Source organism: Pterocles gutturalis, unplaced genomic scaffold (genome assembly GCF_000699245.1).
Source record: "Pterocles gutturalis isolate BGI_N339 unplaced genomic scaffold, ASM69924v1 scaffold14853, whole genome shotgun sequence".
In the NCBI taxonomy this organism is placed as follows: domain Eukaryota; kingdom Metazoa; phylum Chordata; class Aves; order Pterocliformes; family Pteroclidae; genus Pterocles; species Pterocles gutturalis.
This window is the reverse complement of record NW_010118277.1, coordinates 27,457-43,824: the sequence shown is the minus strand read 5'-3', so window position 1 is coordinate 43,824 and position 16,368 is coordinate 27,457. Positions and strand designations below refer to the sequence as shown.

The 16,368-nt window shown below is 41.7% G+C and overlaps 1 protein-coding gene across 1 annotated transcript in view; it reads left to right on the top strand.

Annotated features, from left to right (window-relative positions):
• The first annotated feature begins 9,404 nt into the window (after positions 1-9,404).
• Positions 9,405-16,368, top strand: part of DGCR2 (DiGeorge syndrome critical region gene 2) — a 26,092-nt gene continuing 19,128 nt past the window's right edge. Inside the window, exons 1-2 of the mRNA XM_010076144.1 lie at positions 9,405-9,609; positions 12,487-12,609. Coding sequence (XP_010074446.1) covers positions 9,405-9,609; positions 12,487-12,609 — 328 coding nt within the window. The remainder of the gene's footprint in view (positions 9,610-12,486; positions 12,610-16,368) is intronic.

The window sequence follows — 16,368 nt, the reverse complement described above, 5'->3', positions numbered from 1 at the left end:
GCCCCCCCAGCCACTGCACCAGCTACTGTGCAAAGGATAAAGCAAGTTGTCAGTATTCGAGGTCAGAGTATTTCTGTATATTGAAACTTTGCTTTTAAGTGTTCTAGGTGCTTGCTCATCAAGTCTTGTACAAGATGTGAAGGAAAAATGAAACAGGAGCAAAAGCTTTTTTAGCGTGACCTGAGATTGAAGAGTGCTCATGTGCGGGCTTCCTGTCTCCCTGGATTCTTAGATGCTTGCTTAAGACCATGTTTCTTGTTTAAGACCGTGAACTTCCTTAGGGACCAGTGGAGAGCTTGAAATTAAGAAATGGTATTAATTTTTGGAGAGTGGAGTGGTTAAAAATATCTAATTCCATAGGTATGATTTTGTCACTTGTTCGCTTGACATTAAAGGCTATTGCAGTTCCACATGTTTTAGTTCAGCAAAGTATCCCAAATGCATACTTGGCCTTGAATTGTTATTTTCATTAAAATTGTTTGGATTGCTTGTGTGCTGAAAGTTTAAGGATATGCTTAAATACTATTGAATCCTGTGCTGAAAAAAAAAAAGGTGAGATATTAACTTTTTTTGTTTTCCTGCAAAGTAGGAACATGTGTTATCTTGTTGAAAGTAAATGGGCTGCCTAACTAATGCTGCTGAAATCTTTCAGTTTAGTGGTGGCTACAAATTAGCCTTGATTGCTCTGACAGTTCTTGAATTGCTGTTATGGTGTTTTATCTGAATACTCTTCTTGTTGAAACCTGATCTGAAGAAACACTAATACAGTTCATGTGAAACTTGGGATTTAACTTTTTCTTTCCTCTATGGAAAACTGTGATCTCTGTAGAGTATTTGTTGAGTTTTAGCTATTTTTTTTTGACACCTACAGTTTATTTATCATCTAACATACTTAGATTTTTTTTGGGTAGTTTTGGGTAGGCAGCTATCAGGTAATTAGATACAGAAGTATTTTCTGGGTTACTTTTATCAGTAGTTTCTCTAGATTGCTTTTTAGAGGCTTTCCAACAAGCAGCTTGTGTGTAGACTGTCAGAAATTGGAAAAAAAAAAAAGACATTTTCCTGCTATTCAGATACTTGTGATTATGAGACTGGTCCGTCTAGGGTTGCTGGCACCGCTGTGTAGCTCTGAACATAGCAGAGGTGACTCTGAAATGTGCTGGATATTGTTACTGGTGAAGGACCAGTGCAGATACCTCCTGGGAGGAAGGAGGTCCAGGTAATGCTGACAACTTGTGAAGTCAGAGCCGAGAGCCTGCTGCTTTTTCCTTGTTCAGGATGACCCCAGCTTTGTGGAAAACGTGCAAATGAGCAGGAACAGTGTGTTTACATTAACGTGATATTTTAGTGTATTGGATGCAATGGAGTGTGAGGATCTTGTCATAGGAGATGTGTTTAGGTGAAAGTGAAGGTTTGAGGTGAGCATTGGGCATGGAACCTGGAAGCAGCTAAGCTGGTGCACCCAGATAGTCCTGTCGGTTTAAATGTTTGTAGTGTCTGTGGGATAGTCTGTCCTGACTGGGGTATGTGGACTGTGAGCGAAAAAGTGCTGTTTGTGATGGTGCTCTTTTCTGGACAGAACGGATGCCTTGCTGAGTATTTCACTACTGATGTCATTCTTAATGGACTTTTCTCTGTTGCTGCATTTGTTGGCAGAATTAATGTCTTGTGTGTGTGACCGTGTTTAAATTCTGTGTGAGGAATAGTGCTATTTTCTTGGCATCCACAAGCGTGTTTCGTAAGTCGTGGGGTTTAATGAAACCTGGACTCCAGGGGGCTGGTCTCCCGTGTCCCTGTACTTTCTCCGCTGCAGTATGGACCCTTGCCTGACACCACTGATTCAGTAAGACTGCGTCTTCCCCGTGTCCCCTCTGTCTGTCCACAGTACATCCTCTGGGGAGTCCTGCAGGGCCCCGTAAGGGTTCGGTTGCCCCAGCTCACCACTTCCCTGCCAGCTGGGAAGCCACCCCACAGCGGTGACAGCACGAGGTGCAGATGTGCTGGCAGGCAGGCAGCTGCTGAACACAGTGCAAACCTCCCCGGGGCTTTCCTGCCCTCTGAACTTCAAGGCAGTCGTCATTTCCTTCCCTGGTGCTGCTCTAGGCTTTCCAGACCTTGCCCTGTACACTGTGTTTTTCTGGTCTTAATTCGCAAGCTTGCTTGAAATTGGTTAGTGAATTTAATGGTGAGGTGTGGTTGGCACTTTCACTGGTCCACTTGCTGATCGGGCTTTCTGGAGGGAAATGGCCAAATGCTCGGTGTTACACAGGTTTAGGTCACTTGTCACTGTTGTACTAAAACACTTAAGCCCCACCTGAGGCTGTACAAAACATCTCAAGTCCTGAACGTGGTTGTGAGTATAGAGGCACTGTAGGCTTTAATTTTGAGCCAAATTAAAGGATTCTTGAGTACTCGTGGCTTGGGTTTTCTTTGTACTGCGTGCTCTTCCTGCCAGTGCTGTATTTTGCCCTTCCCTTCTACCAATTTACTTGCTATCATAATATAACAGTGTTGTAGTGGGGAAAAAACATGCGAGCCTGTTGCTTAGCTGGTATCCTCACTGCTGTGAAAATAAACTCTTTTTCAGTCTGGAATGTTGCGTTACCTAATTCACGGTATTCTTTCAGTTTAGTTCAAGTAGCAAGTTTTGTTTTCTGTTTGGTTTTAGCAGTACTGGGGAATTGGGAAATATTTTTTCTATTTCAGTCTTAGGAATAAGTGTCCACTTTCATAAAGCACAGAGTGTGTATTTTCTAAGCCTTAGGAAACCATAGCCAGGATTCCTATTCAGGAAGCTCTGATTTTGCTTTGGCTGAATTCTGGGTCTCTTGCACTGCATTAGCTTTTTTGTTTTGTTTTGTTTTATTTTGATTTTTTTTTTCCATCCTTGCTGGCATTGAGTCTGCCCTGCAGACAAAGAGCAGACAATGAATTGCAGTGAATGGCACTTGCGAGCACGGAGAAACTGGGTCAGTTCCAGGCTCGGGCAGGGGGAGGTAAAATATCGATGAGAGGGGATGAGGGGAAGGAGACTGCCAGTGTTCATTACTGTGCTGTAAAATCTTCTGATGGGTGTTGGGGTCATCTAGCATAATTCACTATGACAGAACACTGAGTAATACAGAATATTCATTAGAATTACTCATTAAGGTTTTACAGTTTTCTGCTGGTGTACTGTCACAATTTTAATTACTTCATGAAACTGCATGCTGAGGTCATGCAGAAAATGCCGATGCCTCTAACGTGGATTACTTACTTATTTTTGGAACTGATGCGTTCCTACCAAATGGGATTATAACTCCAGAATCTCTAATTTCAGGAGCTAGAATTAAGTTTGAGAATAGGTATGGGTTGTGTTTGACTCTGTACATGGCACAGGGCCCTTTTGGTTTCCTGGGCTCTGTGCTGTTATTCTTTTACACCCTCCTGCACACGTTCGGGCCATGACGAACCAAAGCTACCTGACCTAAGGATCACGCTTAGGGGCATTTTCAGTGGCCCAGATGAATGGCTGAGCGTCGTATCCAGTGTGGAACTGAACGTGAAAATAGAGCGCTCTGTTCTTCTGTAGGCTTTTAATTTGAAGAACTGTAAACAGAACCAATTCTATTGAGAAACTTTAATAAACTTGATCTCTGGAATGGATAATTGATAGTGACGTGTGAGCTTGACAAATAGTTTTCTTTGCTGAAAATAAGGTGTGATCATCATCTGCTTTGTCTCCTACCGTGGCTTTGTTATGAGGCACTTGCTGCATGTGCTCACTCTGCTGCATTGAATGCAACGGTGGGGGGGTAAGGATAAATCTAAAAACGTGCAATGGAAGTAAGATTCACCAAGTGACATAAAGAAACCTGCTGTGAGATGAATGGATAGTGAAAATTTCTCTGCGATCTGGAGCTGAGGGGAAATACCACTTGGGTATGGCTTCAGCTGCCTGGGAGCAGAGCCTTGGTGTGGGGCCAGTGGTACCTCAGAGACAAGTTTAAAACAAGTGAACCTGTTCAAAGACTGCCAGAACAGCCCCAAGTTTGCAGTCAGCTTCTCTGTCACTGAAAACTCCCAGTTGAGCAGCAGCAGGCTGCTGGGCAGCAGGACCAGCGGGCAGGCAGCGCTGCCGAGCTGTTTGCAGGCTGGCACACGGGCAGGGGTTTGGTGTCAGGGTCAGTACCTGCTCCGGGAACTTCACCAGTGGCCTCCAGAGAAGTCCAAGGTATGAAAACTGCTTTTCAAGTGCAGAGGACTGGCTTATGGACAGTTTTTTCACAGGATTAAATTCAGAAAACCATTATGGTGTTGTATTTGGAATATTGAGAATATTTCCGAGTTTGTTACTTCAGCAAATAGGAGTCTGGAGAAATACTGGTTACGCTGTGCTTCCTCTTGGGTGTCAACAGTGGATACAGAGCTGTTTTTTATGAGGTTTAGGGTGTGGTGTTTCTTTTGTTGTTGTTTTGTTTCTGATGCTTGTTTGCAGGCATTTATTGAACAGTGATAGAGTGAAATCTCCAGGAGCTAATAGGGGTTTAGGCTTCTTGCTGAAGACGCTGGGATCTATCATGCTTGTACAGTTTACCAGGGGGCAGGATATATAGAAATGGTGATTTAAGAATGAAACCATTTTCAATTTTAGTAAACTTACTCTTGAATATGTTCATAAATAAAATGACAGTGCAACGTGTAAGTGCAGGTCTTAAGTATGTAAGGTTGGTGATATAAAATATAAGAAAGACCTGTTGGACAAGTTAAAATCTGAATAAGAATAGTTACTGGCCTATGCACCTGTAGTTAGAGTTTTTGTTAATGCTTAATCGGCTTTTGATAGCTGTAATTGCCTCTTGAAATCTGAACAGAATATTTTCTTGCAGTTTGGTTCATCTGATTCGGGACAATGAGTGACTCACACTGAGAAAGCAGGAAGGTTTTTTGTCTTCTATTTTCCTTCAGTCTGTAAATAAAAATTATGCCAGAGGATGTACCAGATCCAGTCTTGAGAAATGTGACCAAAAAAAAGCAAAGTACACGTGAGGTACACACAAAGCTGCCATTGTCCTTTAAGAGCTTACATACAAAACCAAACCGTGTACTTGAAGCTTATCACCAGTCCGTGCATTTCAGTTAGAGTAATAGCATATAATTGAAATCACATTAAATGCTGGGTTTGTGCATTTAATCAAATTTCAATTTCCATACAAATGAAGCTCAGCAGACAAGAACAAACAATTAGCCTGGCAAATGAAAAGTGGCATTTCTTTGTATTAAAAACTAAAATAGATTCAAATCTATACTAGCTATGTAAATGCTAAAACCTAACATGCATCTGTAGTCTTAGTTACTTAAAGAATACCTTAAATGTATCAGACTTTACTGACTGGTGAATCTCTTTGATAAAGAGAAATTAAGTCATTGCAATTAGAAGAACATGAACTTTCATGATCAACGATTGCAATTGCTGAGTTTAATCTTTGTATTAAAGCACTCTCCTACATGGAGGCTTACATTTTAGAGGCATTAGTTTAGAGCTCTGGCTCCTCGTCTGTGTTGTTCAATGCATTTACCCACCCCTTAAATTGTGAATTGACAAGGCATTGAGGTTTTTGATACCACCAGCAGTTCATGTGGCTCCTCGTCTGTGTTGTTCAATGCATTTACCCACCCCTTAAATTGTGAATTGACAAGGCATTGAGTTTTTGATACCACAGTTCATGTGTCAGAGTTAGGAACACCTGGTTTACAGTAAGGAGAATCTTCTGCCTGTCAGGGATGTCTTCTACCTTAGAAGGCGTTGGGCTTTCTAGTCTTCGTTTTTCCACTATTGCTCTGGCGGTGAGCTTCAGTGTCTTGGAAATATAAGACTGATAATTTAGTTTTTGAAAACTTTGATGTGTTCACCTACTGCTTTACAGGAGATGTTTAGTCTACGTACCTGAGACAGGGCCTCTGGCATTTTTATTGGATGTAGCATTTCCTCAGGCTCAATTCCTTTTATATCTCTTGAATGGAGGGAGGATAAATAATCCTGTGAAGACAGTATCAAAGCGTTCTCCTTTACCCACCAGCTTATCTTCGGAGAAGTGTTTTGATGAGTAAATAGTGCTTGTAGACTAGAGAGGTGCTTTTTTGAGGTTCATGGGCAGTTGGCAAAGCAAAACAAGGAATTCATTCACTGCTTCCCATCACAGGCAGGTGTTCAGCCATCCCCAGGAGAGCAGGGCTCCATCACGCGTAACGGTGGCTTGGGAAGACAAACACCATCACCCCCAACACCCCCCCTCCACCTTCCCTCTTCTTCCCCCACCTGTATGTGCTGAGCACAACGTCCTATGGTGTGGAACGTCCCTTGGGTCAGTGGGGGTCAGCTGTCCCGGCTGTGTCCCCTCAACTCCTTGTGCCCCCCCAGGCTGCTCGCTGGTGGGGTGGGGTGAGGAGCAGCAAAGGCCTTGGCCCTGTGTGAGCCCTGCTCAGCAATGACCAGACATCCCAGTGTTACCAGCACTGTTTCCAGCATAAACCAAAACACGGCCCTGTACTAGCTACTGTGAAGAAAATTAACTCTACCCCAGCCCAAACCAGCACCAGCCCCAGTTCCACATCAGTTGGTTCTGGATCTGTGCACCTGTATTTCTGCTGAGTTAGCTGGAGCGTGCGATCTTTCTGGTTGCAGAGGGCTGAACTGTAGCTGATCTGATTTAAAGTGGACAGACAATTATTGCTTATTTGATCTGAAACTTGATGTTTCAAAGCAAACTTGTCAAATTCATTCAGAAAACTGAACAAGGTGAACTTGTATCGAATCAACACTGTGTCTCATGTGCCCATTAAGGTATCAATTTGATACTGGAAGCTCTAAAACGAGATTTAATGTGTTGAAAAGTAGTCTCAAGTAGGTATAGATCCTCTCTGCCTTTCTTTCAAATAAAACATTTGAGTAACTCATTATCCCTTATCTTTTGCATAAAAAAGAGGAAGATGAATAAGAAATTAGTTCTGGTTTGAATGCAAGGAGGGGGTGTCCTAGTCCAAATGCACCTCTGAAAGACACAAAAGGAAGCAGAAGATCCAGGTTGCAGCTGGTGTGATGCCCAGGGCAGCACACTGACCAAGGGTGTATCTGCACTGGGACTTCCCAGAGCTCAGGCTCCGTAAGGAAAACGTTCTCAGTTACACAGAAAGATTATCTGGGATGATTAAACCTGGAAGGCCTTCCTGGATCATTTTAGAGCTGCAGAAAGGTGTTTGTTTTATGAAACACGTGAAGCTGGCTGGATATTAAAGCTGGGTGGCTGGGTGTTCTTTCCATCTGTCATGAAGTCCTTCCTGTGGGTAATGCTTCTTGTAAATGTCTCTTTTGAGCGCTTTGTGGAAAATCTGGAAATTAGCGTGCTGTAAAGAAAATTTAAAAGCTGGTTGAGCCCTGTGCTGAAATACGTGATGAGTGCTGTGAAACACCTGGCATTCAACATGTAATTGGGAAAATCTTTGGAACAAAAGCTTTCTGTAAGAATGTCAGCAACCACCTTGAAAACTTAGTTTTTTTCCTGAATAAACCTAGATTTTTCTATTAGTCAAAAATCTTGTCTGTTTTGTCACTGACTAACTTAGAATATTTGGCAGCTAAAAGAGATGAAGACTTCTTGTTTCTGTGGCACTATTTAGATTTATTTATGATCTTCCCTGAGTGATTAATTAAGTTTCCAACTGTTTTGTAAGTTTTCTTTTAAATTTGAAATTACAGGTGCACAACTAGCTTTGGCAAGACTTCTTTCAGGTGAGTGACTGACTCATGGGCAGGTTATATTATCTAACAATGTGTCCCAACAAATTGGGACTGGGTTTTTTGGCCTTCACTCGACAGTAAGTTATGTATTAAGCTTGTAGAACTGATACGTGGTCTGAACCTGGTTTTTATTTTTCTTCTCCTCTTCTTGTATAACGTTAAGGAGTTTCTTGCTCCCTCTGGCCAGTTTGTAGCTCTTAACAAGCTGTTGCAGGTGAGCTGTTACCAGAGCATACGTCGTTGCTAATTGCTGATATTTCTGAAAGACCAATGTTCGTTCTGGTTGAAATGTGCTGGTGAACTGGCAGGTGGCTTGGGTTTTAGGGAAGAAGCACGATGTCGTTGTGAAAGCATGGAAGCACAGCCAGCACAGTTGACTTCTGCTTGTTGGCTCATCTCATCTGTAGCTTTTGGCAAACTACGTAATTTTTCTGTACTGCTCTGTAACCACTTGCAGAAGGATGTGGTGGTTGGCAGGATTGTTAAGGGTTAACATTGTGGAAGTGCTTTGAGACAGTAAAGTGCAGAGACTGTATAATGACACTTCGCTGCTTCAAGTGTTTTCACGTTCTCTCACTGCTTGAAGTTCGTGATGTTTTGTAAGTTTATACTATGTATAGTGCAAACTACAATTGCTGCTATTTCCAGTGTTTTACGTGCCTCCCTTCTTCCCAGCAAATGCCAGATAAATTTAATTGCTGTAAAATGAGATTTTGGTCTACTAAATTCTGTGCTGTAGCATAGCAAAGACTGCTTCTGATCCTTAAAAGAAAAATAAGCCTTTTATGTTAGAACTTCATACGTGAATCATAATCCTGCTGATGTAACCTGTCACATTGTGCGTGAACGCTGGAGGTGGTTCCATTGCCATTTTTTCGCTCCTGGGCAGTTGTTGGTGCCATTAGCTAATGTTGTATCAGTGCCTCTGCTCCAACAGCTGCTTGCTTGTAGCTGAACTTGTGCCATCACGTATTTTCTAACAATATTGAAAACACAGAATGTTTCTGCTTTAACAGCTGGTAGAAAATGTGTGGTTTTAGTGCTGCTAGGAGGAGGGAGTTGAAGATAGTTTCTTCCTCATCATTCCTTGCTGTGAGTTCCCATCAAGAGCTATGAACAGTACGGGATGTCTGACTCTAGGGACAGAAGTGGGACTGGTATTCGGGAAATTTTGCCATTCTTTTGAAGAACTGGAAGTCTTGTATGGGTGAAGAGACAGGTTTTATTTAGCATGCTCCTGGAAAATACAAAGTCTGACCATGTGTTAAGTAATCCCATTTCAGGAAAGACAGATGACGGTGTTGTGTTGTACTGTTGTTTGCCACCGCTCGTATATCTTCATTAATCCTGTTCTGCTGCTGACGGCATGACTTGTCTTTTCTGCAGTAGAGAAGCAGGCTTGAAATGTTTTAATTTTTCTGCTGTTTTGACTAAGAAATCAGCTACTGAAATGAAATGCTTGACAAGGTTGTGGAGACAAGCACCTATCCTGGGCATCCTCACATCTCCCAGATTTCTCTGTTTCTTGTCTGAGTATCCCCCAGGATTACTGGCTTCCATCTATTTTTGTGTGTGTATTTTACCTCCGAAGGCAGCTGTCCTGGCTCCTCTGTGCTCTGCCGTGGGGATGTGGGGCACCCAGGGGCCGAGGGGATGGTGTTCTCACCCTCGGCTGGGCTCTGCTGCCTGCCCTGCTGCCGCCGCTGCTGTATCTTCTCCGGATGACAGCCCACCAGTATGTGTCTGGTGGGACCTTTGTGGAAATCCATACTCCATCAGCGGCGTCTCTGAAAGAGCCGATCCTAAGCATCGGTCCTCAAGGAGGCCATTGGGTATGTCCAAACCCACCCCGAGCACAAGTGAGAGGCAGTTAGATTTTCTCAAATGATTGCATCTTGTTTCTCTTTGTGCTAAACCACAACAGGCAGCATGTAGAAGCAAAACCATTCAGATGAAAGTCTTCCAGAAACTGCACAATGATTTAGGCAGTTCAGTAATGCATCGGATGCAGGCCCTGGGTTAGCACGGCTCAGGAGATGTTGTTGGAAGTGTTTGCAGAATATAGAGATTTTCATTTTTCAGTGCAGTGGTGTCACTTTTTTCCTCTCTGCAACTGAATTGTGTAGCAATTTGTATTCCTTGGTCTGAAATAATTAGTGCATCTGACATAACGTGGTTTTAATTCACAACAATTGTTCATCTGGTCTGAGTGCTGCTTTAATAGAAATGTTTTCTACTCTTCCATGTGTCCACATTCTTCAGAGAGGAGTGTCTGTAATACAGGAAATCATGATGCTACGGCATGTAACTGGCATTTTTTTAGTGCCCATAATATTGGGATGGAGTCATCCTTTTATCTGAATCAGCCATATGTAATTGTACATAAAATAGTAATAGCATGTGTGAAATTGTAGAGAGGCAGAAGTATTCTTCGTTGTTTTTCCCCGTGTGCACGTTGGCTTGTAGTGCTGTCCTGGTGGATGCTGCCTGCAGAACCAGAGAGCTGCGGGATAGCTTTCTTCACAGGCTGTGTGCGTGACTTCCATTGAAGTCGAGCAGTAAAAATAAATTAAGAGTTTAAAAAAGTATTGAATTTCGAATTGCATTTTGCCATAACTGCAGGTGGGTGCAAAGGAAACCTGGAGCTGGACTGAGGCTGGTGTCCCACAGGCTCCAGTGTAAATTCCGTACGTGAAACAGCAACAGTGGAACTTTCTCAGAAACCTGCCACTGCGTGCTGGCATTGTGCAAAAGCGGTGAAAGAAGCTGCAGTGATTTACTGAAGAGTTGATGCATTTCTGTGAACTTGAAATTTGAATAGTTTTGATTTCAGCTTGAGGTTTTGTGTTTGTTTGATTTGGCTTTTTTTTTTCCCCTAATTTAAAAGATAGGTTTTAATTTTTTTCTCTTGCTACATTGGGCAATTGAAGCTTAACCTTTCATTCCCCTAGTCAGGGGGAAGAAAAGGTTTCAAATAAAAGCCCTTTCCCTCTTTGGGCTAAATACGTTTATTTGTATTTTATGGAGGAGGATCATTGTGACCTAAGCTGGTAGATTTTTTTGTTTGGTTTTTTGTTTGTTTGTTTGTTTTGTTTTGTTTTTTTTTAATATTTCCCCTGTGCTCATTCACTGTTAGCTGTTTGAACCGAGTAAAACTCTAAATGGGTGAGAAGGCGCTTGTCTGGCTGTAGGGTCTGTTGTTGGCGCAGCAGTCTGGCAGGTCTGTGAGTTCTGTGACCTGGATGTTTGCTCTGAGTAGGTGGTTGCTAAGAGGATGTGCTCGCTTCTATTTTTCCAGAAGAGCAGGTCTGTGCTTTGACAAGAAGCCAGAACGAGAACTGGATTTGACTCTAACATGGAATTAGAAGCCTGTCATCAATATCCTAAACCAATTACTAGGTGCATGGGTGCAGCTTTTATTGAGAGTGCGTGATGACTGGTTTTATTGTGCCTGGTCATGTTCTCTGAACGCTTAAATGTGACCTCTGTCTGGATTTAGTTTAGACGTGTGTTTCGGGGTGGTAACAACTGCAATTACAGCTCTCTTCTTGGGTTATAAACAATGAATGAGAGAATACATCCCTGTATTTTAAATTTGCTTTTAGAGATTTCTCCCTGCAAAACACTTACCTACTTGATTCTTTCAAAATCAAGGATGAGTGTTTTACTTTAAAACACCTTTTTTCTTTTTTAAAAAAAGTGCTTGTTCTCTAGACATAGCTTACCTGTGATAACTGTAGCTCGCTGAGAGGAAAACATGCTGGATTGCCCAAAAACATTGGTTGGAAACTGACAACCACCATCCAGAAGAAGGATGGAGGGTGCTGGTCTGGTGCGAAAGTGAGCCTGGGGATGACTTGGGGACCTCCCATCTGTGCCATCAGCTTAGCACTGTTCACTTGGGTAGGCAGATTTTTGTTTTTTCCCTGCGGAATGTTTTGAGGGATACAAAATGAAGCTGAATTATTAGGTTCTGGCATTTGATAGATGGAATTGATATAAAAAAGCTTTGAAAAAGTTGTACTTTTTGTGATGCTAATTAGCTCTGACAGTAGGATGATGGCAGGTAGGCAGTGCTGGCAGAAACAGGAACTAGATGTTTGCAGATATTGACGGTTTCTCGTGAAGGATGTGTTCGTATGGAAAAATTCTACAAAAGAGCTTAAGCTAGAAAGTGAAAACAGGTTCATGGATATCGAAATTGTTTTACAACTAGTTCTATGAAATGGCTCTAAATCATGTTGGACGCTTGTGCAAGTCTAGCGGGTCCTGGAGTACATAGTGATTGGAATGGAAATAGGATTCTGGGTTTATGGAGTAATCTAGCACGTAACTTCCACAGCATATTTGTGTTGAGCTTTGGTTCTGAGAAAAGCTTAAGTAGTCCTCAGTGCCCCACAAGAAGTAAGGGGGTAATGCTGTGGTGGTAGCTGCTCACAAGGTGTCTTTATCGGGAAGTTTTTACTATGAATGTCTGAGAGAAGTATTTCCCAAGCCCTGGAAGCTGGCCCTCTTGTCTGTTAAAACCACAAACATGCAGTTTAAAAAGTGGAAGTGATCTGAAATGAAGCAGTTTTTAACAGGCTGAGTTATCCAGAAGTTTTGTCCATTACACATCAGTGATACGTTACATGACAGATGACTAATACGTATATAGACCTGCGAGAATAAATAGCACTTCAAACCACAACTTTCTTCTTCTTCCCTAGAGCTCCGCTGCACCCCAGGGCAGTTTGCGTGTCGGAGTGGTACCATCCAGTGCATCCCTTCGAATTGGCAGTGTGATGGATGGCCCACCTGCGAGGACGAGAGCGATGAAGTTGACTGTCCAGGTGAGTAAAGCTGAGGAGGCTGCTCATCCCAGTGTCGGCTTGTTTTGCAGCGGTACTTTGAGTCTTTAAGATCACTTGCTTATTTTTATTTGAAAAAAAAAAAAATTTGGTTAGATTCGGAATGACTGTTTTGGTTGGTTGTATATCACTCAGACTGTGCTGAGTGACATTGTTGGACTAAGTAGAGAGCTTCTTTTATTGCTCCCTGTTCTCATTATGCTTCTTGTGCTGAAGTGGAGAACTTTGTTCTGCCAGCTAAGCAGGTGTATTTACTCGTCATAAAGTCTTGGGATCATATGTTTTCAGGAGCCTACCACCAGCAGTGGTTCTCTACGGAATCTACTGAATACTGAGCTGACTTTAAAAAACAAGCAAACAAGAATTTTTGGCTGTGAATATATCATCATAATTTTGAACATTTCAATTTGTTCTTGACAAACAGGCCAGTTTAACTCCCTGTGTGTTTTAAAGGGGAGGAACCTGTAATTTTTTTTTTTCTAAGAACAGTGAAGCAGGAATCTGAAAACATGAATTCAGCTGTGGTGTAATTTAAAGCTATCTCTACAGTGTGACTAAATTACATTCAAGAACTGTTTTAAGACGTTCTTTGCCACTAGACTACTTAATTTACTTGAGAAAGAATCAAGTGAACTTTGTGGCATTGTCACAGCATTCAGTCTGTCATTTTTATGAGTTTTGAGCTATTTTAGAGAGGTGCAGCAAAATAGTTAGCATTGGTATTTTACAGCAACAAGCTCTTTTAAATATTAATATTTTCTAGTGGAATTGGAGAAGTAAATCTAACACTCAAACTTTGAAACTGTGCTATAGTTAGCCATCGATCCAGTGTGTGCTATGCACAGATAATTAAAAGAATGTGTTCAGTGCTCTTTTTAGAAAGCTTTTGGCTAGTTTGTGTGAGTGTATATATTTGCAGCATGGGGGAGAAAACTGTTGGTAGTTTCTTCTGACATTGAAAATTAAGCTGTGCCATTGATATTCTGTTTAAAGATATTCTTTACAGTGTGGATGTCCTAAAGAAAGACACTTTTATAGTTGTGCTGTTATTCTTCCTCCTTTTTTAGCTAACTTTGGCCAAATGTGAAGAACAGGGGACCCAATAAAATTCTGGAAGTTAATGGAAGTCAATGTCTAGAGGAAAGCAGAGTCATGTTAATGTTTGGATTTACTCAAAAAAACACTGAAGGCTTCACTTGGTGGGAATATTGGAACATCCCCATTCGTAGGAAACAGTGGTTTTATCTTCTCTTGTTGTTTAGTGTATTAGTCAGCAATTGAAGTTGTTGCATGGAGGATGCAACAGAATGATGTTGAGTCGAGGGCTGGAGTTACAAAGAATATTTGGTATACGGTTGGGGTTTTAGGCAAGTAACATTTCTCAGTAGGTAGGCTCTGCTTTTGTGTTTGAGGTGCAAGTCTCTGTGGACTGCCTGGCCTGACATGATGAGAAGAACTTTAAGCTAAGAAATGAAAGGAGATGTGGGAGAGACGTAATTCATCGCCATGTCTGTGCGCAGGAGGAGGAGGATAACATGCGTAAAGAATACTAGAGGGGAAAATGATGGACAGCATAGAGAAGGAAAGTATTGCACTTGATGAGAAGAGTAATTGGATAAGTAATTGGTGAAAAGGCCAGTAAAACAGCCAGAGAGCTGGGTGTGGCGTTCATGAAAGAACAGAGATATTTGCACAGCAATGCAAGGAGTGTAGCCAGCAAACCAGAGGAACAAGAACTACTGGTGTAGGATGTAAAAACTCTGTTATACCTGTAACAAAAAATTGGTGGGATAGCGTTCTGACCTGAAATGGGTGTTGAAAGGCATGTATTCAGAACTGTCAAGAATAAGGACAGGTTGGTGTGCTGATGTGCGTGTGAATGGCATGCTGGAGTATAAAAAGGAATAGCAGGGATGAAAGTAAATCTGAGGCCAGAGTGAGTTTGGAAGAACCCGGTTTTCTTATGTTGGGGAAAGCGCAAATGTGACCAGTCATAGGAGAGGCTAAGTCCTGGGATGTTGATTGGGGAGCTAATGCTACTAATAATAGTAACACACAGTCATGCTCAAGAGTGATAATTTTCTTCTTTGGTCACTGAATTAACAATAAATGATGCAGCTTTAAATTTAGAAAATACCCTTGGATTTAGATGAGCAATCATGAGATGATTCAGCTAAATTTAAGTACTTTTTAATTAAGGTTCTTAATTTCAATAAAGGCAGACTGAACACTAAAAGAACTAGTTAGTGAAGCGACCTGGACTTGTGAAACTTGGAGAATTAAAATATTTTAAAATTAAAAGGTATGGAATCTCTCTGAAGCATGAAAAGAAAGCTTGCAAGAAAGGGCCCTGAGTCTGGTTGGGAAGCTTGTTACTTTTCAGGCTTTGAGCTACTAATGGCACACTCCAACATGAGCAACTCGGAAAAGATCGATGGCAGTGAATTGGGGTTTTGTGGTGGTGATGAAGGTGTGTTTCAATGACTGCTGAGTCATGTTGGTATTTTCAAAGGTTTAATACAAAGCCATGGTAAGTTATTTGGTACTGTTGGTTTAGTTCACCCTCTTTAGGCCTGATTTCATTCATGTTAGTAACAAAGCTATTAAAATAAGAGGGTCATTAATAAATAAGTTACTTTGATAATCTCATGTTGTCTGAAGTACAAGAAATGCACCAAACCCAATTAGGTAAGACATTAATACACTGACAGTCTGAATAAGTGTACGAAATACCTGTTTCTGCTAGACCATCTATTTCTGTGAAGACGGTAATCATAGCTGGTTTTATTCTTACTGCCTCTTTTCAGAATGACCATTTTCCTTTAAAACATATGATTCCTTTCAATCCCAAACTTGAGATGTGTAAAGTGCTATTCCCCCTGCTTTTCCCACTAGGCACGCAAATGTAAGTGGAATCTGCAGCAGTCATTGCCCTCAATTCATCTTCCTGGTAGACTAAAACCCTTGGCTGCTTGCTCTTGTGAGCATACTGAAGGTTGCTGAGAGGGTTTATGTGGCATGCGCCTGCAGCTCTCTTCTGCTTGAGCAGCGGAGGCTCAGTAAATCGGTGAACTGTTCCCTATCAGCAGTAATTGATCCTAAAAATGGCTTATCCCAAATGGTGTATTCTGTGAAATGGTAGAAACAGGCATTAATATCTTGAACAGGGACTCTTAGAGATGGCAATTTCTTATTTCTACTTACTGCCTCTTATGTTTCTGTACAAGTAATCAAAGCACTAACATAACTCTTCTGCCTCTATAGAAGTCCTGTATTTAAACCCGTAGCAAGGAAGGACTCAGCAGTTTGCCTTTTTACTGCACTTTGGATTTCCAGCTTTGCTCCCACCAGAATACCAGCTCAGCTTCTACAAATATTCTACCTTTTATGCAAGCCTTCTGGTCAAAACTAATTTTCAGCAGTGAAGTGGAGCAGGGTTGGTGTAGCTCTGGCTGTTGACCTGTGCTTTATTCTTATGCTGCAGGCTCCGTGTTTGTTTCTGCTACCTATGAACAGAGAATGGATGTCTTAAATTCCAGTGCCTTTCATGAATCCTGTCCCTACCAGTTTTTCAGCTTGCTGTTATATTGGTGATCATTCAGTTTCCTTCCTTCATTTATTTATGTTTTTAAATTGAATTCTTCCCAGGAATAAGTGATTGGATTGTGCTGTCACCTGTCCTTGGGCTTCGACCAGCATCTGAATTTGAAAACCTTCAGCTCACCCTGTAGTGCACACCCT